An 18,287-nucleotide genomic window follows, 5' to 3' on the forward strand; every position below is an offset into this window, starting at 1 on the left:
AGCGATTCTCCTGCCTCAGCCTCCCGAGTAGCTGGGATTACAGGTGCCTGCCACCATGCCCAGCTAATTTTTTTGTATTTTTAGTAGAGATGGGGTTTCACCATGTTGGCCAGGCTGGTCTCGAACTCTGGACCTCAGGTGATCCACCCGCCTCGGCTTCCCAAAGTGCTGGGATTACAGGCACGAGCCACCGCACCCGGCCGATGTGGGGCCTTCTTATGTTGCCCAGGCTGGTCTCAAACTCCTGGGCTCAGGTGATCCCCGTGCCTCCTGCCAAAGCAGCGGCTGCGCCCGGCCAAATGAGTTCTTTCATGAAGCCTAAGGTAATATGAAAAAGTAAAGACTTTACCACACTGTTTACAGTCAAAGGGTTTTTCTCCAGTGTGAATCATTTCATGTCTTCGTAGGGAACTGCACCACCCAAAGGCTTTACCACACCTTTTACATTCATATGGCTTTTCTCCGCTATGAGTTTTTTTATGTCTTCGAAAACAACTGGGATAATTGAAGGTTTTACCACATTTATTACATTCATAAGGTCTTTCTCCAGTGTGCGCCCTTTCATGTTCTCGAAGGGATGAGGGGCATCTAAAGACTTTGGCACATTTCTGACATTTGTAGAGTTTCACTCCACTATGGGTTCTTTTATGTCTGTGAAGGGAACTGGAGCAATTGAATTTTTTCCCACATTCCTGACATTGGTGGGATTTCTCCAGCGTGTGAGATCTGATTTCATGTGTCCGAAGGTAACCTGCGGAAATGAAGGCTTTACCACATTGTTTACATTTGTAAGGTTTTTCTCCAGTGTGAGTTCTAACGTGAATTTGAAATAAACTGGGATAATCGATAGGTTTTCCACAGTATTTACATTCATAGCGTTTTGCTCCAGTATGCATTTTTCCATGTTTTCGAAAGAAACTGGAAACGGTGAAGGCTCTCACTATTTCCCTACATTTATAGGACCTCTTTCCAGTGTGAGTTCTTTGATGGATTTGAAATAAATCAGGAGAATTAAAGGCTCTCCCGCACACCCTGCATTCATAAGGTCTCTTTCGAGTTGGTGTTACTGTGCGCTGTGCACCACTACTGGGAGAGATGGAGGCTTTCCCATGTTGTTTCTGTTTACGGGGCTTCTCTCCCCATTCCCCACCACACTGGGATCTTTCGTGTCCAGCATGAGCTCTCATGTGCCTGTCCAGGAATGAATGACGGAGGAAGACTTTCCCACACACGCTGCATTTGCATGGCTTCACTCCAGTATGACTTTTCTTGTTCAGGTGACAATCAGGAATCTGGCTGAAGGTTTCTCTGTGTTCACTCCCTTCTTTCCGTCCACAGAGTCTCTCCACCAGACTTCTATGAAAAATGACAAGCACATGGTTTATTAATGCCTTTCTATTAATTGACATGTCTTAAGACTTATGCTGCTACCAAAATCAGGAAAAGTGTAGCTTTTCTGCCAGGTCAGAATTATTAGAAAGGAAGTAGGGCCGGGCGCGGTGGCTCAAGCCTGTAATCCCAGCACTTTGGGAGGCCGAGATGGGCGGATCACGAGGTCAGGAGATCGAGACCATCCTGGCTAACACGGTGAAACCCCGCCTCTACTAAAAATACAAAAAACTAGCCAGGCGAGGTGGCGGCGCCTGTAGTCCCAGCTACTCGGGAGGCTGAGGCAGGAGAATGGCGCGAACCCGGGAGGCGGAGCTTGCAGTGAGCTGAGATCTGGCCACTGCACTCCAGCCTGGGTGACAGAGCGAGACTCCGTCTCAAAAAAAAAAAAAAAAAAGGAAGTGTACTGATGATTCTGCTACCCAGCTCCCCATAGCTATTATCCAAACAGTGACATCCATGTCACAGATTCTTAGTACCCTGTCCAGACACTCAACATCTATATTACATTGAAGGATAGATTTTTGGTGGCAATCTTCTAATAATCAGTTAAAAATCTAACATTGTACTTATTTGTCTTGTTTTTTTTTTTTAATTTTCCTGACATGCTAAGATTTCCCTCAAGAGAATCTTTATTACATTCTTCCTCTTGTGAGTGCAGATTACCTTAGCTTAATCCCCAGATTTTGGTACAGATTCTCAGTGTCCTGGTCTTTCCATTGGATTCCTAAAATGTAGACCCAGAGAAATCATTATGAATTACCTAAAATTACAGAAAAATCACTTGGTTCTAAGTTCATTAAACACTGCCACAATACCTGATTTTTTTTTTTTTTTTTGAAACAAAGTCTCACTCTGCCATGCAGGCTGGAGTGCAGTGACACAGTCGTTGCTCACTGCAGCCTCCACCTCCTGAGTTCTAGTGATTCCCCTTCCTCAGCCTCCCGAGTAGCTGGGATTACAGGTATGCACTGCCACACCCAGCTAATTTTGTATTTTTAGTAGAGACGAGGTTTCGCCACGTTGACCAGGCTGGTCCCAAACTCCTGACCTCAGGTGATCCACCTGTCTCAGCCTCCCAAAGTGCTGGGATTATAGGCATGAGCCACCACAATTGCCCACTCCCCACCACTGTTTTTTTTTTTTAAAGAGACAGGGTCTCATCATGTTGCCCAAGATGGTCTCAAACTCCTAGACTCAAGCAGTCCTCCCACCGTGGCTTCCCAAAACACTAGGATTACAGGGGTAAGCCACTGTACCTGGGCCACGATGCCCGATTTATTCACCAACATATTCTCTTTCCACATTCCAAATTGTGCAACCACACTGGTGACCAAAGCACACTTGTCTTCTAATTCACTAAGGAAGGAAATGTTGTCCTTCTTACCGACAGAGGCCAGGTTCCTGAAGGTTTCCAGCATCACATCTCTGTAGAGATTCTTCTGGGAAGGACTCAGCAAAGCCCACTCCTCCTGGGTGAAGTTCACAGCCACATCCTCAAAGGCCACTGAGTCCTGAAACATCCCACAGGGGTGGAGGAGGAGGGGTGAGACTCAGCACTGGGGATCTCTACTCAATACATGAGTGATCCCATGACACCGGGTTCTCCAAACATTCACTCCATGACTGAGTCATCAGCCTCCTCCTCTCTATCTACATGCACTTCCTCCCTCACAGCAGTTCCGGTGTGAGAACCGACCTACTCAGAGAGCCGACCTATTCAGAGAGCCAGCCGCAGAGGAGGATCACCCTCTCCGTGGTGGGTCCAGGGAGTCAGTTGTGCTGCTGCGTTGCCCCGAATGCTCTTTGTAGAGAGGATCTCTAGTACCTGTCACAACAAACTGCCACCACCTGGTGCGCAGACAGCACTCCTTTCAGCAGTCCTGAGTCTGGGTATCCTTAGAAAGGCGTGTTCACCAAGTTAAACCTTTGCTACTATCAGGGCGAACTCAGACTACGGGAGGGATCCCATCAACCTAAGTGACAAAGTGGCTCACTGTGGCTAAACGGTTTAGTATTGACAAACAGGATGGTACTGACTGAACTGTTTTCCTTCTGAAAGCTTACTCTTTTGCTCCAAACTAGCAGCGGTGCCTAGGAGACTAGCCCCCAAAAAACACTCTGGGCACTGAGTCTTTAATGAGCTTTCCTGGCAGACATATGTCACACGTGTTGTCACAACTTGTCCACTGGGGAACTGAGCTCATCCCATGTGGTTATACCAAGAGAGAATATTCTGAAGGTTGCAAGCAGTTTACTCTAGACCAAATTTAATCTAGTAAATAAGACTCATAATCAATATTTAATTGTCCTCATGGAAGAATTTTAAAATTTCTATCAAAGCAGAATGGAGTAAGTGGAAAGATGACACGTGTTCCAGGAAAAACCTCAATAAGATGTCCCTTTTTCCAAATGATATCCTTATACAATTTCATAAATACCCAATACAGCTGGGCATGGTGACTCACACCTGTAATCGCAGCACTTTGGGAGGCCGAGGCGGGTGGATTACTTGAGGACAGGAGTTTGAGACCAGCCTGGCCAACATGGTGAAACCCCATCTCTACTAAAAATACAAAAAATTAGCCGGGCGTGATGGCACATGCCTGTAGTCCCAGCTACTTGGGAGCCTGAGGCAGAAGAATCACTTGAACCCAGTAAGTGGAGATTGCAGTGAGCCGAGATCATGCCACTGCACTCCAGCCTGGGCAACAGAGCGAGACTCTGTCTCAAAAAAAAAAAAAAAAAAAAAAAATCCTCAAAACAGACATTTTAGGTCAACAAAAGCTACTTTTCCAAACCTCCCACCACCTGGTGTGCAAGAATTAACATCTAATAATTGCCAAAGCCTCCTGAATAGCTGGTGGATGGCTTGCCTAACAAACACCAAGGATTTCCAAACCATCACATTCAGGACAGCATACTATTAGCAGGGAGATACACAAATAGATGAAAGGAAAAGAAGACAGTCTTCAATGGGCCAGTATTCATATGAAAACTTGGTTAATAATAGAGCAGACATCATAGAGTCGTAGGGCAGAACACTTGAGGTCAGGAGTTAAAGACCAGCCTGGCGTACATGGTGAAAACCAGTCTGTATTAAAAATACAAAAATTGGCCAGGCGCGGTGGCTCAAGCCTGTAATCCTAGCACTTTGGGAGGCCGAGACGGGCGGATCACGAGGTCAGGAGATCGAGACCATCCTGGCTAAGAGTAAAACCCGGTCTCTACTAAAAAATACAAAAAAACGAGGCGGGCGAGGTGGCGGGCGCCTGTAGTCCCAGCTACTTGGGAGGCTGAGGCAGGAGAATGGCGTAAACCCAGGAGGCGGAGCTTGCAGTGAGCTGAGATCCGGCCACTGCACTCCAGACCGGGCGACAGAGCGAGACTCCGTCTCAAAAATAAATAAATAAATAAAAATAAAAATACAAAATACAAAAATTAGCCAGGTGTGGTCAGCCTGGGCAAAAGAGCAAGACTCCATCTCAAAAAACAAAAAAAAGTAAAAGTTGTGGCCATCTCCAGAAAAAAAATTTTTTTTTTTTTTTTTGCTCTATTAACATGCAGAAATTTAATACATTACATTTTTGCATAGTAATAATGGAACTGAACTTTCACTTTAAACGTTTAAGTTCCAGGATACATGTGCAGGACGTGCAGGTTACATAGGTAAACAAGTGCCATGGTGGTTTGCTGCACCCATCAACCCATCATCTAGGTATTAAGCCCCACGTGCATTAACTATTTATCCTGATGTTCTCCCTCCCCTTACCATCCCCCAGCAGGCCCCCAAAAAAATTTTGTAAACATTAGCAGGGTATGTTAGCAGGTGCCTGTGGTCCTAGCTACTTGGGAAGCTAAGGCAGGACGATTGCTTGAGCCCAGGAATTCAAGGCTGCAGTGAGCTAGGATTCTGTTGCTGCACTCCAGCCTGGGTGACAGAGTGAGACTTTGTCTCCAAATAAATAAATAAATAAAGATTGATATAATATTTTTTTTGAGATAGGATCTTACTCTGTTGTCCAGACTAGAGTGCAGTGGTACAATCATGGCCCCTGCAGTCTTAACCTTCCAGGCTCAAGCGATCCTCCCACTTCATCCCCTACTACCACCACACCCAGCTAATTTTTGTATTTTTTGTAGAGATAGGATCTCCCTGTGTTGCCCAGGCTCCTCTCAAACTCCTAGGCTAAAGCGATCTGCCCACCTTCGCCTCTGAAAGTGCTGGGACTACATGCATAAGCCACTGTGCCCCGCCTATTATCTTTAAATGAGGCTAAGTCATAGGTCAATAGAATGCTTCCCCTCACCTCAACCCTTACACTCACAACGGCAGCAGCAGAATACATACATACAGCAGAGCACAAAAAACTATACGACTGTACAACTGAGGCTTAATTTCAGAAGTCCTTCAGAATACTTCGGCAAACTAGATAATTGATTACGTGGACAAATGTCTACACATACACAATATACCAAGACCGAGTCATGAAAAAACAAAAAATCTGAATAGAGCTGTAGTAATAGGAGATTGACATAGTAATAAATTAAAAAAAAAAAACAAAAAAAAACAAAAAACAGCCGGGCACGGGGGCTCATGCCTGTTAATTCCAGCACTTTGGGAGGCCAAGGCGGGTGGATCCCCTTAAGTCAGGAGTTCGAGGCCAGCCTGGCACACATGGTGAAACTCCGTCTCTACTAAAAATACAAAAAAGTACCTGGGTGTGGTGGCAGGCGCGTGTAATCCTAGCTACTTGGGAGGCAGAGGCAGGAGAATCACATGAACCTGGGAGGCGCAGCTTGCAGTGAGCCAAGATTACGCCATTACACTCCAGCCTGGGCAACAAGAGTGAAACTCCGTCTCAAAAAAATAAAATAAATTAAGAAAATTAGGCCGGGCGGGTGGCTCAAGCCTGTAATCCCAGCACTTTGGGAAGCCGAGATGGGCGGATCACGAGGTCAGGAGATCGAGACCATCCTGGCTAACACGGTGAAACCCCGTCTCTACTAAAAAATACAAAAAACTAGCCAGGCGAGGTGGCGGGCACCTATAGTCCCAGCTACTCGGGAGGCTGAGGCAGGAGAACGGCATAAACCCGGGAGGCGGAGCTTGCAGTGACTGAGATCCGGCCACTGCACTCCAGCCTGGGCGACAGAGTGAGACTCCGTCTCAAAAAAAAAAAGAAAAAAAAAAGAAAATTAATAAATTGGCCAGGCGCAGTGGCTCACGCCTGTAATCCCAGCACTTTGGGAGGCAGAGGTGGGCAGATCATGAGGTCAGGAGATCAAGACCATCCTGGCTAACACAGTGAAACCCTGTCTCTACTAAAAATACAAAAAATTAGCCAAGCATGGCGGCAGGCGCCTGTAGTCCCAGCTACTCAGGAGGCTGAGGCAGGAGAATGGCATGAACCTGGGAGGCGGAGGTTGCAGTGCACCGAGATCACGCCACTGCACTCCTGCATGGGCGACAGAGCGAGACTCTGTCTCAAAAAAGTAATAATAATAGGCCGGGCGTGATGGCTCACACCTATAATCCCAGCAGTTTGGGAGGCTGAGGCAGGCAGATCACGAGGTCAGGAGTTCAGAACCAGCCTGATCAAAATGGTGAAACCCTGTCTCTACTAAAAATACAAAAATTAGCTGGGCATGGTGGTGCATGCCTGTAATCCCAGCTACTCAGGAGGCTGAGGCAGGAGAATCGCTTGAACCCAGGAGGCAGAGGTTGCAGTCAGCCAAGATTGTGCCACTATACTCCAGCCTGGGCAAAAGAGCAAGACTCATCTCAAAAATAATAATTTAAAAAACCTCAACAAATACAAAACACAGAACACCAAAGAGTTTCACTGCTGAAATCCACCAAATATTTAAAAAAGAATTGCTATCAATCCTCCTCAAATTCTTCCAAAACTGAAGAGGAGACATTTCCAAACTCCCTCTATGAAGTCAAAATTATGCTGACACTACAAAAAAGAAAACCACAAATGTCCTTTATGAATATCAATGCAAAAAATCCTCAACAAATGCTAGCAAATCATACCTGTCATATTTAAAGGATTATACAACATGATCAAGAGAGATTTATCCACAAAATGCAAGGATGCTTCAATATATGAAAAACAATGGGGCCAGGTGCAGTGGCTCACGCCTGTAATCCCAGCACTTTGGGAGGACGAGGCGGGTAGATCACTTGAGGTCAGAAGTTCGAGACCAGCCTGGCCAGCATGGTGAAACCCCATCTCTACTAAAAATACAAAATTAGCCAGGTGTGGTAACCCATGCCTGTAGTCCCAGCTACTCGAGAGGCTGAGGCAGGAGAATCACTTGAACCCAGGAGGCAGAGGTTGCAGTAAGCTGAGATCACACCATTGTACTCCAGTCTGGGCAACAGAGGGAGACTGTCTCAAGACCAAAAAAGTCAGTTGCACTTATATGCACCATAAATGAATAATGAAAAAAAGAAATTAAGAAAACAATACTACAAACAATAGCACCAAAAAGAATTGAATAGGTGGGGCGCAGTGGCTCCTATCTGTAATCCCAGCACTTTGGGAGGCCAAGACGGGTGGATCACAAGGTTAGGAGTTCAAGACCAGCCTGGCCAAGATGGTGAAACCCCATCTCTACTAAAAATACAAAAATCAGTTGGGCGCGGTGGCAGGCACCTGAAAGCCCAACTACTTGGGAGGCTGAGGCAGGAGAATCACTTGAATTCGGGTGGCAGAGGTTGCAGTGAGTTGAGATCACACCATTGCATTCCAGCCTGGGTGACAGACTCCATCTCAAAAAAAAAAAAAAAAAAAGAATTGAACACTTAGGAATTACAAAACCAAGAAGTCAAAAGACTATTTGTACACTGAAAACAACAAAATGTTGCTAAATGAAATTAAAGACACGAATTGAAAAATATCTTGTGTTCATGTGTTCAAGACTTTACATTATTTGGCTGGGTGCGGTAGCTCATGTCTGCAATCCTAGCACTTTGGGAGGCCAACATGGGAGAATTACAAAGCCAGGAGGTCGAGACCAGTCTGGTTAACATGGTGAAACCCCGTCTCTACTGAAAATACAAAAATTAGCCAAGTGTGGTGGCGTGTGCCTATAATCCCAGCTACTCCAGAGACTGAGACAGGAGAATTGCATGAACCCAGGAGGTGGAGGTTGCAGTGAGCCAAGATCATGCATTGAACCCCAGCCTGGGGACAGAGCAAGACTCCATCTCAAAAAAAAAAAAAAAAAAAAAAAAAAAAAAGCCAGGCAAATCACCTAAGGTCAGGAGTTTCAGACCAGCCTGGCCAACATGGTAAAATCCCATCTCTAATAAAAATACACAAAAAAATTAGCCAGGCGTGGTGGCATGCGCTTGTAGTCCCAGCTACTTGGGAGGCTGAGGCAGAAGAATCGCTTGAACCCAGGAGGTGGAGGCTATAGTGAGCCAAGACTGTGCCACTGCATTCCAGTCTAGGCAATAGAGCAAGACTTTGTGTCAAAGAAAAAAGAGACTCTACATTATTTGGAAGGTAATAGTACCCAAAATTATCTGCAAATTCAATACAATCCCTATCAAAATCCTGTGTCTGTTTTTTGTTTTTGTTTTTTTTTCCAGAAATAAAAATACCAGCCAGTCACAGTGGCTCACGCCTGTAATCCCAACACACTGAGAAGTCGAAGTGGGAGGACTGCCTGAGCTCAGGAGTTTCACGCTGGCCTAGCCAACATGTTGAAACCCAATGTCTACTAAAAATAGAAAAAATTAGTGGTGGCAGGTGCCTGTAATCCCAGGTACTTGGGAGGCTGAGGCAGGAGAATCGCTTGAACCTGGGGAGCAGAGGTTGTAGACAGCCAAGATCACGCCACTGAACTGCAGCCTGGGCAACAGTGAGACTGTCTCAAAAAATAATAATAATAATTAATTAAATAAAATGTATATAGAATCTTGGCCGGGTGTGGTGGCTCAAGCCTGTTATCCCAGCACTTTGGGAGGCCAAGATGGGCGGATCACGAGGTCAGGAGATCGAGACCATCCTGGCTAACCCGGTGAAACCCCGTCTCTACTAAAAAATACAAAAAACTAGCCGGGCGAGGTGGCAGGCGCCTGCAGTCCCAGCTCCTCGGGAGGCTGAGGCAGGAGAATGGCGTAAACCCGGGAGGCGGAGCTTGCCGTGAGCTGAGATCCGGCCACTGCACTCCAGCCTGGGCGACAGAGCGAGACTCTGTCTCAAAAAAAAAAAAAAAAAAACTCAAAAAACCCAAAATAGCAAAAACAATAGGGCCAGGCATGGTGGCTCACGCCTGTAATCCCAACACTTTGGGAGGCCGAGGCAGGGGGATCATGAGGTCAGGAGTTCGAGACCAGCCTGACCAACATCGTGAAACCCCCATCTCTACTAAAGCTACAAAAAATTAGCTGGGTGTGGTAGAGGACGCCTGTAATCCCAGCTACTTAGGAGGCTGAGGCAGGAGAATCGCTTGAACCTGCGAGGCGGAGGTTGCAGTGAGGCGAGATTGTACCACTGCACTCCAGCCTGGGCAACAGGGCGAGACTCTGTTGCGAAAGTAAAAAAATAAAATAAATAAATTTATAAATATATAATCATACATATAATTTATAAATACATATATAAAATCATACATATAATTTTTATATATACACACAAACACACATTTTTTTAAGAGACAGGCATCTCACTATGTTGCCCAGGCTGGACTTGAACTCCTGGGCTCAATTGATCCTCCTGCCTCAGCCTCTCAAGTACCTAGAATTACAGGTGTTTGCCAGTGTTCCTGCCCTCAGTTCATCTTGAATTGCTAGTTACAAGCTGCTGAAATAAATTTTTAGAAAATAACAAAGCCTACTGAAATTTTTCTTGAAGTCTGAAAATGTCTCGTGAATAAAATGATTATGATGAAAAAAATATACACTGAAAAATATCAGGCCAGGCGCAGTGGTTCACACCTGTAATCACAGCACTTTGGAAGGCTGAGGCAGGTGGATCACCTGAGGTCAGGAGTTCAAGACCAGCCTGGCCAACATGGCGAAACCCTGTCTCTACTAAAAATACAAAAATTAGGCTGGGCACGGTGGCTCACGACGGTATTCCCAGCACTTTAAGAGGCCGAGGCGGATGGAGCACCTGAGGTCAGGAGTTCAAGACCAGCATGGCCAATATGGTGAAACTCCGTCTCTACTAAAAATACAAAAATTAGCTGGGTGCTGTGGCACGTGCCTGTAATCCCAGCTACTCGGGAGGCTGAGGCAAGAGAATCGCTTGAGCCTGGGAGGCGGAGGTTGCAGTGAGCTGAGACTGCGCCACTGCACTCCAGCCTGGGCGACAGAGCAAGACTCCATCTCAAAAAAAAAAAAAAAAAAAAATTAGCCAGGCATGGTGGCAGGTACTTGTAGTCCCAGCTACTTGGGATGCTGAGGCACGAGAATCGCTTGAACCAGGGAGGCAGAGGTTGCAGTGAGCTGAGATTGCACCACTGCACTCCAGCCTGGATGACAGAGCAAGACTGTCTCAAAAAAAAAAAAAAGAAAAGAAAAGAAAAAAAAAAAAAGGCCAGGGATGGAGGCTCACCATAGTCACCAGTACTTGTAGTCCCAGCTACTTGGGATGCTGAGGCATGAGAATCGCTTGAACCAGGGAGGCAGAGGTTGCAGTGAGCTGAGATTGCACCACTGCACTCCAGCCTGGATGACAGAGCAAGACTGTCTCAAAAAAAAAAAAAAAAGGCCAGGGACAGTGGCTCACACCTGTAATCCCAGCACTTTGGGAGGCCAAGGCAGGTGGATCACCTGAGGTCAGGAGTTCAAGACCAGCTTGGCCAACATGGTGAAACCCCGTCTCTACTAAAAAAATACAAAAATTAGCTGGGCGTGATGATGGGCGCCTGTAATCCCAGCTACTCAGGAGGCTGAGGCAGAAGAATTGCTTGAACCTGACAGGCGGAGTTTGCAATGAGCTGAGATGGAGCCACTGCACTCCAGCAACCCCAAATTCACATTGAAATCCTAACACCCAGCCGGGCTCGGTGGCTCACGCCTGTAATCCCAACACTTTGGGAGGCTGAGGCAGGTGGATCACGAGGTCAGGAGATAGAGACCATCCTGGCTAACATGGTGAAATCCCGTCTCTACTAAAAATACAAAAAAAATTAGCCGGGCATGGTGACAGGCGCCTGTAGTCCCAGCTACTCGGGAGGCTGAGGCAGGAGAATGGCGTGAATCCAGGAGGCGGAGCTTACAGTGAGCCAAAATCGCGCCACTGCACTCCAGCCTGGGCAACTGAGCAAGACTCCGTCGCAAAAAAAAAAAAAAAAAAAAAAAAAAGAAAAAGAAAGAAATCCTAACACCCCAGATGATGGTATTAATATCAGGGGGCAGCAACTCTGGGAAATAACTGTGATTACATGAGAACATGAGAGAGCCCTATGAGTAGGAATAGTATCCTTAGGAAAAGAGATGAATAACTATCACTTTCAGATGTCATTCAGTATTTTTTCCGTAATAAACCATTCAGTAAACAAAAGATCATATCTGACTACTTCTAGATGTTGCCAAACTTATCCCAAAGGACTCAGCATTAATCTGTCAAATCCAGATAACACAAAACAGAACAGTTATCCACCATCACAAATTCCCCAGCCTGCAAAGGAGAGGAACTGATGTGCTGGTGAATCTTTGTAAATCAGTAATTTCTGCGTATCTACCATACCTTTTTTGTTTTTGTTTTCTGAGACAGAGTCTGGCTCTGTCGCCCAGGCTGCAGTTCAGTGGCGCGATCTCTGGCTCACTGCAAGCCCCGCCTCCCAGGTTCACGCCATTCTCCTGCCTCAGCCTCCGGAGTAGCTGGGACTGCAGGCGCTCGCCACCACGCCCGGCTAATTTTTTTGTATTTTTAGTAGAGACGGAGTTTCCCTGTGTTAGCCAGGATGGTGTCCATCTCCCGACCTTGTGATCCGCCCGCCTCTGCCTCCCAAAGTGCTGGGAGTACAGACAGGCGTGAGCCACCGCGCCCGGCCTACCATGCCTTTTTTTTTTTTTTTGTGGGAATGTATTCATATTCTGCAGCCATAATGGACGATTTCCTTTTTTTAAAAAAAAGGTCTCGGCCGGGCGCGGTGGCTCAAGCCTGTAATCCCAGCACTTTGGGAGGCCGAGACGGGCGGATCACGAGGTCAGGAGATCGAGACCATCCTGGCTAATACGCTGAAACCCCGTCTCTACTAAAAATACAAAAACTAGCCGGGCGAGGTGGCTGGCGCCTGTAGTCCCAGCTACTCGGGAGGCTGAGGCAGGAGAATGGCGTAAACCCAGGAGGCAGAGCTTGCAGTGAGCTGAGATCTGGCCACTGCACTCCAGTCCGGGCGACAGAGCGAGACTCGTCTCAAAAAAAAAAAAAAAAAAGGTCTCACTCTGTAGTACAGGCTGGAGTGCAGTGGCGCAATGACGGCTAACGGCAGTTTCAACCTCTCAGGCTCAGGTGACTCTCCCACCTCAGTCTCCTGAGACTACAGGCATGCGCCACCATACCCAGCTAATTTTTGTATTTGTTGTAGAAATGGGGTCTCGCCACGTTGCCCAGGCTGGTCTCAAACTTCTGGGCTCAAGAGATCTTCCCGCCCCAACCTCCCAAAGTGCTGGAATTACAGGCGTGAGCCACCTGGGCAGGAGAATCCCTTTTGACTTCCAGACCAGATTGGGCAACATAGTGAGACCTTGTCTCTACAAAATAATAAAAATTAGCCAGGCATGGCGCAGGCCTATGGTCCCAGCTTCTTGGGAGCCTGCCTGAGGCAGGAGGATTGCTTGGGCCGCAGAGGTTGAGGCTGTAGTAAGCCATGACTGTGCCACGGCATTCCAGCCTGAGCTGCCTCAGAAGTTTCTTTCTACTGTTTCTGGCCCCACCCCACCCCCAAGGGACAGCAGGGACTCCCTCTGGAATTTCCTAAGGAAATTTATTTTCAAAAGAAAGAACTCCTCCCTAGGAAGCCTAATCAAACAACCAGGAAAGATTAACCACACCAGGACAGACTTTTCACTCGTTCTTCCGAGGGCAGCTGGAACAAATCCCTGGACGGTCCTGAAACCCAGGACCAGAAAGATAGGAGGGTGGGCTGAGGACCCAATACCCTCTGAAGTTCCCAAGAGGAGCCTCCACCCAAAGACAGTCTGACAAGGTGTCCGCGCCTAGGGAAGGTAAAAAGAGGGCAGGCACAGTGATTTTTTTAATATCGGAGTGTCTGGGGGTTATTTTCTGCTTTGCTCGCATGTGAAATGTTCACAAACGGAAAACGAACCTTTTAAGAAGTGCCATCTAGGGCTCCTTGGAAAAGATGACAATTAAAACGCTGGGCGCAGCGGCTCAAGCCTGTAATCCCAGCACTTTGGGAGACCTAGGCAGGCAGACCACCTTGTTAGGCAGGAATCTAGACCCAACATGGCGGCGTTACCCGGCATAGCAGGCCTTTTATTAATGACTCCCTTCACCCTTGTACACACCCGCAAACTTACAGGCATCAGAGTTCCAGCTGGGCAACCACACTCCCCCATGACCTGCAGCTCACCTGCATTCCACAAGTTGGTAAACAGCAGTTTCGGTTAACAGTTTCCAAAGACCCCTTCCTCCTGACCCTTACTGAACTCCTGCCCTAATAGTTTCAAGACCCCCCAGGCCCTGTTTGCACAACCAGCTTCCCTACCTCTCAGGCTATAAGCCCCTACCCTCCTCCCTCAGCGCGACTTCCTCGGCCCACGCCTTTGGACCAAGGAACCTCGCCCGCAAGCCCTAATAAAAGGCTGTTCTCACTGCCATTTGCCTTGTGTCTTCGTTCCCAGTTCGGTTCCAGCCTCAGTTTACCTTTACACATCTGAGATCAGGACTTCAGCATGGCCAACGTGGTGAACCTGTCTCTACTAAAAATACAAGTTAGCTGGACGTGTTGGCGGGCACCTGTAATTCCAGCTACTCGGGAGGCTGTGGCAGGAGAATCACTTGAACGCGGGAGGGGGAGGTTGCAGTGAGTCGAGATTGTGCCACTGCATTCCAGCCTGGGCGACAGAGCGAGACTCCGTCTCAAAAAATAATAGAAATAATGAAAATAATAATAATGTGAAGCGGATGTAGTGGAGGGAGAACTTAAGGTTGAGGAATGCGGGGAAATTTAGGGATTTACTGCAGTCCTGGGAGGAGCGAGGCTGGGGGACGGCGCCGTGAGTTTGAAACCCAGTTTCCCACACCTTTGAAAGACTCCGAAGGAAACGGGGGCCGCCTAAGGGAGGAGGAACTGGGGACCCCACAGGCCACGGCTCCTCCCGCACGAACTCCACACCCGAGGCAGGATCCCCCCAAGACCCTCCTGTAGCCCCAGCACAACCTGGGGAGACGCGGGCTACCGGCGCGGAGCTGCCCTGAGAGGGCTCCGGGGTCGGGACATGACACCCGGGGTCCCGGCGGCTGGTCCAGCTCCACCCTGCGACCGAGGAGACCAAGGGTCGAGCTGCGCCTGGGGTACTCGGGTCCCAGACCCCACAGTCGCGGCGGGGAGGCCCGGGTCCCGCCACTGCAGGTTCCGACCAACTCTTCCTCAGGTCTCTGGACGCCCGACTCCGCACGCTCACCATTTCCGGCTTCCGGGTGTCCTGGGTCCTCCCTGGGGCTGGAGCAGCCAAAGCAGGTCCCACACGACAGAATCTGCGGTACCCGGGGCACCAGGGGCTTCACCGAGGAACTAAAACCCGGAGCCGCGTGGGGGCCCGCGCGAAAACTGACCGCTTCCGGCTTTGGAAGTTGCCCCTCCTCTCGGCGCACCTGATTGGACAGTTTGCCCCCCAGCGCCTCCGACTGGATGGCGCCCCAGGCCCCGCCCCTGGGGCTTGAGCGGCAAGGAGAAGTGATCGGAATCCTAGCTGTGTGGGGTGTGACTGACAGGTGCTACCTGCAGCCCCTCGCAGGGCTGGACTATCTCTGGGACCTTAGACTTGGGCTTGCATGGAAGCAGAACTTGCTCCGGTTAGGGTCAACCCAACCAGACTGTTCCCCTCCTTCCCCCATAAGTTTTACAATACAGTCCTTTGTGACCTCCACACAACTCCCCCCGGGCTAGGAGCAGATCCCCTCCCCACTGACCCTTCCACTAACTGTTCAAAAGACTTCAGCTGAACTGGCAGACAGTTGCAGGATGCGGTCAGAACACCTGTCCACCTTGCATAACAAAGCTGGCAAAAACATCGCCAGGATGCGGTCAGGACATCTGCACCTCCAACTCAGTTCTCACATCTCGACCCAGTTCCTTGCCCTATAAAGCCCTGCTGTAGTCTGTAAGCGGGGCTGCCTCCTCTAACTGTGGTGGGGCAGCTCAGCAGGTTAATAAAATTTACATGATTGACTTCAAGTCTCTTTGTCCTTTCTCTCGGCTGACCTTACAGCTCCTGATTTTCCAGAGCAGGCCCTGTCGGCTTCCTGTACTCAGTGGGTCCTTCCTGCTGCTGCTGCTGCTTTTTTTTTTTTGGAGACGGAGTTTCACTCTTGTCACCCAGGCTGGAATGCAGTGGCACTATCTCAGCTCACTGCAGCCTCCGCCTTTCAGTTTCAAGCGATTCTCTTGCCTCAGCCTCCCAAGTAACCGGGATTTCAGGCGCCCGCCACCACTCCCGGCTAATTTTTGTATTTTTAGTAGAAATGGGGTTTCACCATGTTGGCCAGGCTGGTCTCGAACTCCTGATCTCGCGATTCACCCGCCTTGGCCTCTCAAAGTGTTGGGATTACAGGTGTGAGCCACTGCACCCAGCCCCTTCCTGCTTCTTTTTCCAGAACACTGGTCACACGAGTGTGCATGGAATTCCAGACTCCATGTTCAACGAAGCCATCCCCATGCCTTGGGGCTGGGGAGACTCCCAGGTCACTGGAACAGGTAGGAGGCCCTGATGTCCTCCAGAGATCAGGAATTTAAGATGAGGCTATTAGTCCCATGGCCAAGGTTTCCTACACTTTACTTCTCAGGCTACTCGTTTTCAGTCAATAAAATAAAAACATACCTTAAAGGGAACAAAATTATTAAATGCAGGGAGAAACTGGAGTAAACCACTCTTTTTCTTTTTTTCTTTTTGAGATGGAGTCTGGCTCTGTCCCCCAGGCTGGAGTGCAGTAAGCATGACCTCGGCTCACTGCAACCTCCGCCTCCCAGGTAAGCGATTCTCTTGCCTCAGCCTCCCGAGTAGCTGGAACTACAGGCACATTCCCCCATGCCCTGCTAATTTTTATTTTTTGTATTTTTAGTAGAGACGGGGTTTCACCGTGTTAGCCAGGATGGTCTCGATCTCCTGACCTCGTGATCCGCCCGCCTTGGCCTCCCAAAGTGCTGGGATTACAAGCCTGAGCCACCCTTGCCTGGCCTGGAGTAAACATTCTATAAAGGTATTGCTACCAGAAAGGGGTCCAGTCCCAGACTCCAAGAGCAGAAGGTTGGACCTTGCATGGGAAACAATTAATATTGGAGAAAAACCTGAAAAAGTAAGTATACTGAACTGTATAATGGGACAGAAACATGTCATTCCTATTTTTACTGAAGATTATCTTATTCAATACTATCTGATTATTAAGTACTATTACATTTCCTTTCTCCTTTTACAAAGTCATGTATCTTAAGAATATGCGGCCGGGCGCGGTGGCTCAAGCCTGTAATCCTAGCACTTTGGGAGGCCGAGACGGGCGGATCACGAGGTCAGGAGATCGAGACCATCCTGACTAACACGGTGAAACCCCGTCTCTACTAAAAACTACAAAAAACTAGCCGGGCGAGGTGGCGGCGCCTGTAGTCCCAGCTACTTGGGAGGCTGAGGCAGGAGAATGGCGTGAACCCGGGAGGCGGAGCTTGCAGTGAGCTGAGATCCGGCCACAGCACTCCAGCCTGGGTGACAGCGCGAGACTCCGTCTCAAAAAAAAAAAAAAAAAAAAAAGAATATGCAGCCAGGCATATTCTCCAGCTTGGGCGAGCGTGAGACGCCATCCCAAGAAAACGAAACAAAAGACAAGGACCGGGTGCCGTGGCTCACACCTGTAATCCTAGCACTTTGGGAGGCTGAGGCGGCCAGATTATCAGAGGCCAGTTCAAGACCAGCCTGGCCAACATGGCGAAACCAGTCTCTACTAAAAATACAAAACATTAGGCTGGGAACGCTGGCTCACGCCTGTAATCCTAGCACTTTGGGAGGCCGAGGCGGGTGGATCACGAGGTCAGGAGTTCGAGACCAACCTGGCCAACATAGTGAAACCCTGTCTCTACTGAAAATGCAAAAAATTAACCGGGCGTAGTGGCCCGCGCCTGTGGCCAACTACTCGGGAGCCTGAGGCAGGAGAATCGCTGGAACCCGGGAGGCGTAGGTAGCAGTGAGCTGAGATCACGCCACTGCACTCCAGCCTGGGCGAGAGTGAGACTCCATCTATTGAACTCGGAAGGCGGAGTTTGCAGTGAGCCGCGATCGGGCCACTGCACTCCAGCCTGGGCCACGGAGTGAGACTTCATCTCAAAAAAATTTTAAAAAGAATATGCAACAATATAAGCTACAAAATTTAAATATCCAATAAATTTTAAGTTTAAATAAATTTGCTGTATCAGAGGACAAAAAGAAACATAAAATATTATTACTATTTGTCACACATACTAATTGTTTAATCCTGCTAATTGGTACTGTTAAGTAGTCCTATTGTGGTTTTGTTCAAATAGCATTTTTGCAACAGTAGAGTTAATAATATAGAACTATATAATTTCTTTTTTTTTTTTTTTTTTTTTTTGAGGCGGAGTCTCGCTCTGTCGCCCGGACTGGAGTGCAGTGGCCGATCTCAGCTCACTGCAAGCTCCGTCTCCAGGTTTACGCCATTCTCCTGCCTCAGCCTCCT

General features: G+C 48.3%; 1 protein-coding gene across 5 annotated transcripts; it reads right to left on the bottom strand.

The window, feature by feature from the left end:
* On the bottom strand, positions 1 to 15,401 carry ZNF101 (zinc finger protein 101). 5 transcript variants are annotated; one of them, XM_033200374.1, is made up of 5 exons: positions 15,011 to 15,356; positions 3,106 to 3,287; positions 2,777 to 2,903; positions 2,056 to 2,116; positions 1 to 1,356 (listed from the first exon to the last, which is right to left on the bottom strand). In XM_033200374.1, the coding sequence occupies exons 3-5, from the start codon at positions 2,808 to 2,810 to the stop codon at positions 237 to 239; spliced, it is 1,215 nt and encodes a 404-aa protein (XP_033056265.1). In that variant the 5' UTR covers positions 2,811 to 2,903; positions 3,106 to 3,287; positions 15,011 to 15,356; the 3' UTR covers positions 1 to 236. The 5 variants fall into 5 exon arrangements, with proteins under 5 accessions (XP_033056265.1, XP_033056266.1, XP_033056264.1 ...); XM_033200375.1 differs by lacking the exon at positions 15,011 to 15,356 and adding an exon at positions 13,904 to 13,973; XM_033200373.1 differs by lacking the exon at positions 3,106 to 3,287 and having other exon boundaries at positions 15,011 to 15,353.
* Positions 15,402 to 18,287: the final 2,886 nt, after the last annotated feature.

Source organism: Trachypithecus francoisi, unplaced genomic scaffold, assembly GCF_009764315.1.
Source record: "Trachypithecus francoisi isolate TF-2019V2 unplaced genomic scaffold, Tfra_2.0 Lachesis_group5, whole genome shotgun sequence".
In the NCBI taxonomy this organism is placed as follows: domain Eukaryota; kingdom Metazoa; phylum Chordata; class Mammalia; order Primates; family Cercopithecidae; genus Trachypithecus; species Trachypithecus francoisi.